This window comes from Cervus canadensis, chromosome 1, assembly GCF_019320065.1.
Source record: "Cervus canadensis isolate Bull #8, Minnesota chromosome 1, ASM1932006v1, whole genome shotgun sequence".
Lineage (NCBI taxonomy): Eukaryota > Metazoa > Chordata > Mammalia > Artiodactyla > Cervidae > Cervus > Cervus canadensis.
The window spans coordinates 20224803-20235733 of record NC_057386.1 but is presented as its reverse complement, the minus strand read 5'-3'; the positions used below and the strand labels follow the sequence as shown (position 1 = coordinate 20235733).

General features: G+C 57.8%; 2 protein-coding genes across 3 annotated transcripts; one reads left to right on the top strand and one right to left on the bottom strand.

Annotated features, from left to right (window-relative positions):
- Nucleotides 1–244: 244 nt before the first annotated feature.
- On the bottom strand, nt 245–8932 carry KAT2A (lysine acetyltransferase 2A). Of its 2 annotated transcripts, none has more exons than XM_043468536.1 (18): nt 8524–8932; nt 8260–8383; nt 7777–7922; nt 7587–7676; nt 7108–7289; nt 6825–7016; nt 5031–5137; nt 4726–4836; nt 4494–4633; nt 4202–4410; nt 3866–3992; nt 2427–2537; nt 1960–2103; nt 1610–1724; nt 1490–1526; nt 1341–1404; nt 1122–1206; nt 245–1016 (listed from the first exon to the last, which is right to left on the bottom strand). In XM_043468536.1, exons 1-18 carry the CDS (start codon nt 8860–8862, stop codon nt 823–825), a joined length of 2517 nt encoding a protein of 838 aa, XP_043324471.1. In that variant the 5' UTR covers nt 8863–8932; the 3' UTR covers nt 245–822. The 2 variants fall into 2 exon arrangements, with proteins under 2 accessions (XP_043324471.1, XP_043324482.1); XM_043468547.1 differs by having other exon boundaries at nt 4494–4630; nt 8524–8931.
- A 1208-nt stretch (nt 8933–10140) lies between these two features.
- On the top strand, nt 10141–10675 carry HSPB9 (heat shock protein family B (small) member 9). The gene has a single exon (XM_043468568.1). The coding sequence runs from the start codon at nt 10190–10192 to the stop codon at nt 10643–10645; it is 456 nt and encodes a 151-aa protein (XP_043324503.1). The 5' UTR covers nt 10141–10189; the 3' UTR covers nt 10646–10675.
- Nucleotides 10676–10931: the final 256 nt, after the last annotated feature.

Below are 10931 nucleotides of genomic sequence, written 5' to 3'. Positions count from 1 at the left end.
GAGCAATGCTGCTAACCACATGGGACAGCAGCCTGGGTCCTGCTCAGCCCCTCCCCCAGGAGCAGCCAGCAGGGAGAAGTGGGGTTGGGGGGGCGCGCAGCCTGGTGGGTCTCATCACCCCTGGGGGTGCAGGACAGAAACCAGACGGCCCGAGCCTTGCTGGGAAGGGCAGCCCCAGCTTGCAGGGGATATTGGCAGAACAGAGTCAGCAGGGGATTTTACTGAGGAAACCATCACACAGACGAAACAAAACCAAAACTTTATTGTTCCCTCCGAGGGATTAATGCCAGGAAATGAATGGTCCCCATGCCCCCTACCCCTAGGGGACAAACAGAACAGTGCAGGGTGAGGCATGGCCCCTTCAAGTCCAGCTTGAGCTCCCAAGCCCTCATGCCCCCTCACTCAAGCTAAAATTGGCGATCCAGCCCTTGAGGAACCAGTGATCTGAGCAAGGCCCAGGACTCCAAAGCTTTATCACTTGTGGGGAGTGTGTGAGTGTGTGTGTGGGGAAGGGGGATCAGATCAGGACGGGAGGAGGGGGCCACCAGGGCGGGGCAGCGTTTATCCTCTGGCCACCAGCCATGCTTAGAGGCTCCCAGACCAGGGAGACCCATTTCCAAACTCAGACATGATGAAGGGTGGGACAGAGCTGCAGCCTTGGGGGTGCCTCAGGGCCCAGAAAGGGCTGCAGGATCAGGGGCTGGAGGGCCCCGGGCTGGAGTGTCTCAGACAGAGGGGGACCTGGGCACAGGGGCAGCCCAGGGATGAGATCAGAACCCGAGGGGGAGACATTCCACGTTGAGGCCGAGGTCCAAGGCTGGACTACTTGTCAATGAGCCCGCCCTCCTTGAGCTTGAAGTAGAAGAACTTCTCCAGGGCGCTGGCGCAGCGGCAGTACTCGCTGTCCGGGGGGTTGTACTCGCGGCAGTTGGCGATGACCCGCTGCAGGTCGGCCACAAAGAGCTTCCGGGTCACGTAGTAGCGGCTGCGCAGCCTCTCTGTCATGGTCTTCAGGTCTGGGTAGCAAGAGAGAAGGGCACGCCTTTGAGAGGCTGCCCGGCCATGGGGGGCCGGGGCTGGGGCAGGCGTGGGAGGAAGAAGCTGGAAGGAAGGGTCCTCACCGATGGGGAAGCGAATGACCTCGTAGTAGTCTGGGGCCTCCGACTTCTTCACGGGCTCCATGAAAGGCCAGGCACTGGGGTGGGACTGCAGAGGACAGTCAAGCTGGGGCCAGATCCAACGTGCCCCTGCCCATCTTGGGACTGCCACCCCCTCACCCTTGGTCAGAAAACCACAGCCTTTGGCACAGGGACCCCCAGAAGAGAGCCTGGTCTCCCCACCTTGATCTGGGCCAACAGGTTTTTGAGGGTTGTGTAGAGCTGGTCGGGGTCCTTCAACTCCTTCCTGGAGTGAGACAGGCCAAGTCTGAGGCTCCTGGGCCCTCTGCCGCCCCTGCCCCCACTGTCCGCTCCCTCCATACAACACTCACCCTTTCTCCTTCCCCAGCGGCTTCCAGCCTGTCTCTCCTGCAAAGTGGGAGAACACCCCTAAGAATGCCTATCCACACCGTGAGCAGCGCACCCCCTCCCGTGCCAAGACCCCTGCTCACGAATGCCAGGGACGCTCTCCACAGGGATCTGCCGCACACCCTCCTTGAAGCAGCTGAGCCCAGGGTAGACCTTTCGGATCTGGGCCTGTTTGCGCTCAATCAGCTTCTTGATGATCTGAAGGAAGGAAGGGTCTGAGGGGCCAACCTGGCTCCAGCAATCACCCTCTCTGGCCACAGGCAGGGAGGGCTCACCCACTTGCCCCTCGAGGCAGCGCAAGAATCAAGACCCTGGCCAGCTCCACTTCATGTGTGCACAAGCAGGTATATACGCAGTCTACACCCACACACGTGTTCACTCAGGTGCATGTTCATGGAAAGTCCCATGGAGACATGAACGTGAGTACACGCACCTCCTTCTGCTTCTTGATGATGTGGGACAGCTCCGTGTAGGGGATTCGAGGATTCAGCTCACACTCCATCAGTGTCGCACCCTCATAGTCCTTGATGTAGCCCAAGTAGCGGCTCTTGGGCACCTTGATGTCCTTGGAGAAGCCCTAGGGAGTGGAGAGTTACCACCAACCCATCAGCAAGGCTTTTCCAGCTTGAATCTGTCCCTGGAACGTTTCCAGGCTGATGGCCCCTCCTGACTCACCCTCACCCCCTGCGCCCTGCCCCGAGAACTTCCCAGTTCTCCCAGCTGCCTGGGAGAACCCTCTTCTTCCCTGGGGCAGCAGCAGGAGGGAGAAAGACAGGCGTGAAGGACTTCCCCACAGGTGCTGGATGGAACAGGGGACATGAAGTCCACCCACACCAGGGGCGAGACAGAATGATCCCTGACCCTGGGCAGCGGGCAAACACAGGGTGAGGGGAGGGTCACCTGCTTCTTGAAGTAGCCGATGGCGTACTCGTCGGCGTAGGTGAGGAAGTAGAGGATGTTGTGCTTGATGTGATACTCCTTCAGGTGGTTCATCAGGTGAGTGCCATAGCCCTGCAGGGGAGGGGCGCGGAGCTCATCAGATGGGAGGAGGCAGGCCTACGACTAGAGAGGTCTCAGGAGGGTGGGGAGCGGAGGGCAGGGACAGGAGGGAGCCGGCTGGAAAGGAGGTGGGGACAGCCAGGGGATCCAAGTCAGGTAGGAGGAAAGGCGAGCAGCAGAGGAAGGGGCGCTTATGGGGAGAAGAGCGAAGGGCGCTGGGTTTCTAAGCGCTTACTCCAGGCCTGGCGCGATGCTTGGTTCTTTACAGAGCAATCCGCAAGTTAACCCATGAAACAGCTATCATTACCTCCATCTTACAGAAGAGAAAACTGAAACTCAGCTATGTCAGGAAATACGTCCAGGTCAGGGGACCAGCCATGGCAGGGAGAGCCTGGATCTAAACCCAACCAGGAAGCTGTGGTCCACAGGCCACTAGTTCCCTGTCCCTGGGCCTCAGAACTGGAGGAAAGGGGAGAGGGGATCACAAGGGCCCCCCTCATCATGACATCTGAATCCCAAAGAGACACCCTGTCTTCCACAAACGTTAGGACCAGAGGCACCACGCAGATCTGGGTTATGGGAAATGGGACAATCACAGAATCCTCTGGGGGTCCAGTGGTTAGGATACCTTGCTTTTATGGCTGAGGGCGTGGGTTTACTTCTAGTTGGGGAACTAAGACCTGGCAAGCCTCACAGTGCCGCCAAAAAATAAAAATAAAAAATAAAGTAGCCATATCATTTTAAAAAATAGATAAGACAAACCGGGGACCCTACTAGTCAGCCTGTTGTGACAAGATAGAAGACAGGACGACCACCCAGAGCGGGACTGTTGTAAAAATGATCAACTCTCCAATGCATGTACATGTTCTTGTGATGAAGGAAACAGATCCATTTAAAAGTGTTACTATAAATCTGAAAAGTTCTCATCACAAAGAAAAAAGCATTTTTTCTCTGCTCCTTTCATTTTGTACCTATAGGAGATGATGGATGTTCACTGTGGTTGTTTCATGATGCATTCAAGTCAAAGCATCAGGCTGTACACCCTAAACTTACACAGTCCTACATGTCAGTTACATCTTGATGAAACTAGCAGAAAACAAGGGTTACTGATTCTTGGGCGCCCTGTGTTGACAGGTGTTTTCTTAATTCAGCTGTCAAATTACAACTGCCACCTTGTGGGGATGTGAGGAAGTGTCGGGCCATTAAAAGAAGGGTTGGGGGCAGCTGTGTCACTACTGTGCTGCTCTGACCTGGTTCAGACTCAGAAGCAGGGGGTGGGATGGAGCTGGGACCAGGAGCTCCCTGACTTCTACCCACACTGGGGGCAAGCACAGACTCACCTTGACCTGTTCATTGGAGGTGACAGCGCAGAAGACAATCTCTGTGAAGCCCTGGGTGGGAAACATGCGGAAGCAAATCCCACCAATGACCCGCCCGTCCTTGATCAAGGCCAGAGTCTTGTGCTTCCTGAGGGGAGAGGGCTCAGGTCACAGGCCTTACCCGTCCCCCAAATGTTCCGCAGGAACCCAACACCCTGGAGGCCTGAGCTGCACACAGTGCTGGGAACTAAGGAGCAAGAATTCCCCGGGGAAGAAGGAAGAGGCCCAGGGAGCAGTTGGGGGAGGCCGGAGAGGGGGTGCTGGGTGGCCTGGGCTCAGGCTCTCCCAGGGACCTACGGGTCGAAGACGAGGCGGGCGATGTACTCCTTGGGCATTCGCGGCAGCTGGTGGGAGAAGACGTTCTGCAGCCCCACCAGCCACAACAACACCCGCCGGTTGGCCTTGGGCGTGAGCGAGTTGCCGATGACGTGGAATTCGATGATGCCTCGGCGCTCTTCCAGGCGAGCAGTCTCATCCCGGGCAGCATTGGCCGACAGCAGGCTCGTCTGGGCACCAGAGGAGGGAGTGGTGAGCCAGGGTCTCGGGTGGTGAGCCCCCGCCCAACGGGTTGGTAAGCTGGGCTGCCCACCTCGGGCCCTAGCATGGCAGCGGGATCGGTGATGGTGAGCATGACCTCATTAACTAACTCCATGGGGATGTCACCCATCACACGGAGCCGCTTGGCGTCCTCCAGGGTCAGGTTCTCTGGGAGCTTCCTCTTCTCGCCTGCTGAGAGGGTTGGCAAGGTCTCCCAGGCACAGCGAGAGAGGTTGGCTGGGGGGGGGTCGGTGAGGGGTGGAGGTCAGGGGTCAAGTACCCACCTGGCATGGGCTCAGCACCTCCGGAATCCAGGCTCAAGGAGCTGTTGCTGCTCCCACCCATGGTGGGGCTGAAGATGGGGGCGCTGGGAACAACTGCAGCGCTGACCGTAGCTGAGAGTGAAAGATGAAACAATCGGGATGGAGGTCAAAGGTAGGGTGTGTCCCGCAAAGAGAGCCTGGCTCTCCTACTCCTGTCGAGCCCTCCTGCACTGCCCCCCTGCTACCAGTCGCAGCCCCTCCTCCCCCGGGGGCGCTGAGCTCAGCCAGGACGGCCAAACAGTCAGCCTGCTGCAAGCAGCGCGTACCTGGCCGGGGCACCAGTTGGGTTCCCTCTGAGGGCGGCATGGTGAAGCCCGACTCCCAGATTGGAGAGTTTGCCCCATAGATCTCCTCCTCCAGCATGGACAGGAATCTGTGGGGAGGGTACAGTTGGTCCCACAACTCTGTCCTCTGACCGAGGGAGCAGCCTGGGCCAGACACAGGAGGGACTGGAGGCTGCCCTCAGGAACCTGGGAGACAAAGACAGCCTCTGTGCTCTGAGAGCCCCTCACTGAAGACAGGAGGACGGGGTGATTCAGAAGAGACCAGAGGCCCAGTATGCCATGGTGAGGAGTACAGGGGGACAAGGTCTGAAATGATGCCATCCTGTGCTGTGTGCCAGGCAGGGTACCCAGTCACCCTGGGCCTCCGTATCAAAATGTGACTCACCCTCTCCTGCTGCCTCTTTCTCCCACCTGGGGGCAGGAGGAGCACAGGAGGGTCTGGAGTAGTCAAGAGAGGCTTCCTGAACGGGAGTGTGTGTGTGTGTGGGAGGGGTGTGGGGGGGTATGTGTGTGGAGTGGGGTGTGGGGTGTGTGTGGGTGTGGGGGGTATGTGGGATGTGTATGTGTGGGGGTTGTGTGTGTGTGGGGTAGGGGTGTGTGTGTGTGTGTGTGTGGTGTGAGGTGGTGTGTGTGTGTAGAGAGGCTTCCTGAACAGGGTAGGGGTGTGTGTTTGTGGTGTGTGTGTGTGTGTGTGTGTGGTGTGGTATATGTGTGATGTGGTGTGTGTGTGTGGTGGGGCTTCCTGAACAGGTTAGGGGTGTGTGTGTGTGCATGTGTGTGGTGTGGTGTGGTATATGTGTGATGTGGTGTGTGTGTGTGGAGAGGCTTCCTGAACAAGGTAGGGGTGTGTGTGTATGTGTGTGTGTGTGGTGTGGTATATGTGTGTTGTGGTGTGTGTGTGTGGAGGGGCTTCCTGAACAGGGTAGGGGGGGGTGTGTGTGTGTGGTGTGTGGGTGTGGTGTAGTGTGGTGTATGTGTGTGTGTGTGTATGTGTGTGTGGTGTGGTATATGTGTGATGTGCTGTGTGTGTGTGGAGAGGCTTCCTGAACAGGGTAGGGGGGTGTATGTGTGTGTGGTATGGTATGTGTGTGATGTGGTGTGTGTGTGGTATGTGTGTATATGTGGTTTGTGTGTGTGTGTTGCTCTGTCGAGTCCAACTCTGTACAACCCCATACACTGTAGCCTGCCAGGCTCCTCTGTCCATGGAGTTTTCCAGGCAGGAACACTGGAGTGGGTTGCCATGCCCTCCTCCAGGGAATCTTCCTGACCCAGGCATTGAACCCCATCTCTTATATCTCCTGCATTAGCAGGCGGATTCGTTACCACTGTACCACCTGGAAAACTGTGGATACCTGTGAACCATGGATAAAATGAAAAGACGGTGTGGCAAAACAGAGAAAAATCTTACAGAAAGAACTAGAACAGGGGTGGAAATTGGTTTCTCTTCAAGTGTAAGCTCTGGTTTCTTGGAATGCTACGGTGAGACAGGTTCTGAGCTGTGTCCATGCCCAACGGGAAACAGGTAGTCATGTCGACCAGGTGGGCGGGCCGAGGCAGCACTAGCACTCGGGCCGTATACCTGCCATCCCCACAAGCAGGCAAAGAGCCAGTGAATTACACTTGGGCTGTGGGCAAGCCTCCCGGGTAGAGGTCCAGATCCCAGAAGGTTCGTGGAGGGAGAAGAGGGACCAATCTAGGAAGCCCTCCTGGAAAAAGGGGACAACAGGGAGGATGTGAGCGTGGTGCAAGGTCCTAACGGGCCAGAACAAGCCTTACTTGGGGAAGTGGGTGAGGATGAGGGTCCTCTTCTCGGGCACCAGCTTGTCCTTCTCTACCCGGAACTTCTCTAGCAGCTGTCGCCGGGTAACGGTGAAAATGGAACGGAGAAGGCTGCGCCCAAAGACGTGAGTGGTCTCATACCGGGGGAGGCTATCGCAGCTCTGGGGCACGTGGCAGTAGCAGAGCCATCTGCAAGAGCAGGAGGTGGTAAGGGAGAGCAGAAACCGAGTTCAGGCTGAGCCTGCAAGCCTCCCCCCATGCCATCCCTGGCTGAACCTACCTGGTGTAATTGACCTTGTAGGTAGCCACATCCTCAGCCTGAGACCTCTGCCGAAATTGGGCGGGAGTCTCAAGCTTCCAGTAGTTAAGGCAGAGCAGGAACATCTTTGAGAGCTCAAACATCGTCTGCCGCTCCCGGGGAGCCAGGTGACTAAACTTGTACTGCACAAAGTTTAGCACGCCCTGGCGGGGAGGGGAAGAGAAAAAATAGGAAAGAAGGTGTGAGCAGCTAGCATGGCCTTCTTATCCAAAAGTAAGGTGCTTCCTGAGGGTGGGGGGCTCTCTGGGGCTTTTGCTCTGGAGCTGTAAGGAGAGATTATACCGCCTCCCACCTCCATACCCACCCTGAGGTTAGCACAAAGCTCCTCCTTTCTCTGAACCTCTCCCCTTTTCTCAGGGCAGGAGCGGGGGCGGCAGATAACACAGGCTCCCCGCTCCTCCAAGATGCCCTCAATCCTCTTCCCACCTTCCTCATCCCACCTGCTCAATATTAGGCTTCTCAAATGGGGGGCTGCCCAGGGACCCCTCCACCACAGGCCGGGTCATCTGCAGTATGCATTTCCGCAGGAGCTGCAGGAAGAGGGAGGGGCAGAGATCAGTGGAGCAGAGAGCTGCAGACCTTCCCAGCCTCCCTTTCGCCCACTCACACTCTCATTTGAAGGAAGCTCACCTTGAAGAGGTAGAAGTAGACCTGCTTGGTGTCCGTGTCCTCCTCCTTGTGAACAGACATGAACAGATTCTCCACGTCCACCACCATCCCCAGCAGCCGGTTAATCTCATCCTCCGACACATTCTCCAGGTGGGACACGTGGTCGGCTGTAAGAATAAGTGACAGTTGGGAAAAACTGACAGAAAAAAATCAACAGGACTTCCTCCTCCTCATTATTGCCAGCCAAGACACATCCTCAGTCCCTCTGACCAGTGTGACCAGGCAATGAGACTGACTGCTCCTATGTCAGCCCTGGGGGGGGCCTCTTGTCTCTTTTGGCGGCAGGTTTCCTTTCTGCTTCCTTGGGGCATACACACTCCCAGCCCAGTTCCTCCTTAGGAGGCATCTTCTGTCTTTCAGAGATGAAACTGTGTGGTCCTGTCCAAGCAGGACCCAGCACCTCCACCTCCCCAATCCCAGTTCCACGGGTACTACGTGCCTTACCCAAAGGGTGCTCACAGCTGCGGCACAGCTCGCTCAGGTTCGCCGCCGGCTGCTGCAGGTCCATGCGGGGTGCAGTGGGGGGCTTGGGGTTTTTCCAGCCATTACACTTGCAGGTTTCATTGGCCTGGAAGCAGAAATATCAATCAATAAGCGTGTAACCCGGGGAAGAGTAGCCGCTCCCTAGTCACAGCTTTGCCCCCATTCCCACCCAAGCCCTAGGATGCCCCAAGCCCCGCCCCCTATTACCCCAGGCCCCGCCCCCACCTTGCAAGCCGAGAAGACCCCTAGCTTCTCAAGCTTCTTGGCGCGCGGCAGCCCCCGGACTTGCGCCTTCCTTTGGCTGGCGCGCTGCTGCTGGCTCAGGCCAGGTCGAGCCGGATCACCCCCGCTCCCGGTACCCCCACTTCCTACCCCGGGCCCCCCAGTCCCTGTGCTCCCGGCTGGGGCTGTAGCTGGGGCAGGGGCTGGTGCCGGAGTAGGAGCCGGAGTCGGGGCCGAAGCTGGGCTGAGGGTAGGAGTCGGAGTTGGGGCAGGGGCTGGGGACTGAAGCGGACGGGGCTGCGCGGCAGGGGCCGGGGTAGAGGCCTGGGAGGGTTCCGCCATGGCCTCCCCCGAAGCGGAGCGCGGCGCAGCGCGGCGCTCCCAGCCCTAGGGCCGCATGGGCAACCGGCGTTCAATGCGCAGGCGTGGCTGCGCCAGAGCATGATGGGAGTTGTAGTCTTTCACGGTTACTTTCGTCGCCTCCAGCTTCCAGACTTTTCTGTCCTGTCTCTCGATTCCAGACAGCCAAATGAAGCTTGAGCCAGCACCCCATATTGACTCCTCTTCATATGTAATCCTTTTAGAAGGCTTCCGAGGTAGTCAAGATTGCTGCCTTTTGAGGACAAGGAGAAGCACCCCAGAAAACAGGCTTCTATTTGGGGAATCACCTCCCAAGCCATGAAGGTGGAAATGCAGGCCTGGGGCCAGGAGTGTAGTGGTTTCATGCCCACCTCCCTCCTCCCTTCACTCTGCCCCTATCCCGCACGTTTCTGGACACAGAACTGCAGCTAGGGTGCTGATTAAATAGCAATAGTTCTATTTCTTGACTTGTTAAGTGGTTACATGGTTGTGCTTTGTGTACTTTGCTGTGTTAACTTCAACAACAAAAAAGGTTTATTATAAAAGCACTGAGCGTCAGAGTAATGGCCAGGGTCAGGAAAAAGGCTCCTGAGGTGGGGATGAGGGAGTCTGGGACCCGCTATCCACTCACACCATGGGCATCTCCCAGTCAGGGCCCACGTCTTCATCTTTGTGGTCCCAGAGCCCAGCTCTGAGCCTGCCACGATAGGCCGAGGGTAGGATGAATGAAGGAAACCAGGAAGACGCGTTCATCTTCTAGTACCCATGTGTCGCAGGTTGGTATGTGGTCAAAGAACTGTAGGATATTACAAGAACCAGTGACCCCGTGGTCACACTGATGGCCCTCTTCGGGGGCAGTCCTCCTTGCCCCCAGACCTGATTCGCGGAAGAGCAAGAGTCTCATGGCTCAATCTCATTTTCACTCCGTGCTGGTGACCGCTGCAAGGTCGGGCTCAAGCACTGCCAGCCTCTTTTGGCTTATCTGGTTGGGTCACAGCCCCGGCCGCCCAGCCCTCTGAGGGAGGTGGGGAAAAGCCCTGATCAAAAAAAGGGCAGGGTCTGGGATAAAAGCAGCAGCGGGAGGCTACAGAGCAGCTGCCAACCTGACCCGTGGAGGTAGGACGTGCAGAACTTAGCCCAAACTCAGCGGAAGCGAACCTCGCGGGAAGCCAAGGGAGCGCCCTGCGCAGAGCTGCGCCGCGTAGCGCGAGCGTAGCCACGCGGGGCCACGAGGTCCGCCCCCCCGCCCCCCAGCTCCGACAGGCCGCTGAGTTCTGAGCCTCGAGCCCAACAGCAGTTGCTCACTCGGATGCAGCGGGTCGGTAGCAGTCTCCCTAGCGGGAGCCAGTCGGCCTCCCGATGTCCCAGAGTGGCCTTTACTGAACAGAACCAGGTGGCCACTCTACCAGTGCAGCGGCTCACGGAGGATGTGGCAGCTGGGGAGGATGGGTTCCAGATGAAGCTGTATGCACATGGCTTCACCCCTGAGGAGCTGTTGGTTCAGGTGAACAGCGGATGCCTGGTGGTGACTGGCCAGCGACAACTGGAGGGCTGCAACCCGGATGGGACCGGCTTCCGCGTGGCGCAGAAGGTGCACCAGCAAATGTCACTCCCACCGGACCTGGATCCCGCTGCCATGACTTGCTGCCTGACCCCCTCTGGCCAGCTGTGTGTCCGTGGCCAGTGCCGGGCACTGCCTTCCTCTGAGGCTCAAACAGGACCCGCCTCGAGATTCAGAAGCCGTGGCTCTAAGAAACTAGCCTGACCCAGTAAACAACCACCGTAGTGAGCAACAGTTTCAGTGTCCGTGGTCTTTTCTTGGGGCTGGGGTCAGAGGTGGAAGTAGAACAAAGGTAGAAGGCCAAGGGGAGGGCCCAGAGGGGCAGGAAAGGCACCTCAAGGTGGTGGTCAATCATAAATTAGGCCCCGGGGGAAGCTGGAGGCAGTGGGCAGTGTTGTTTCCCTTAGCTCGGCTCACTGCTTGGACCAGCAGCTCCAGCAGGGAGCAGCAGAGGGCCGGAAGGGCCTTACCATTGCTGAACTCCAGGACC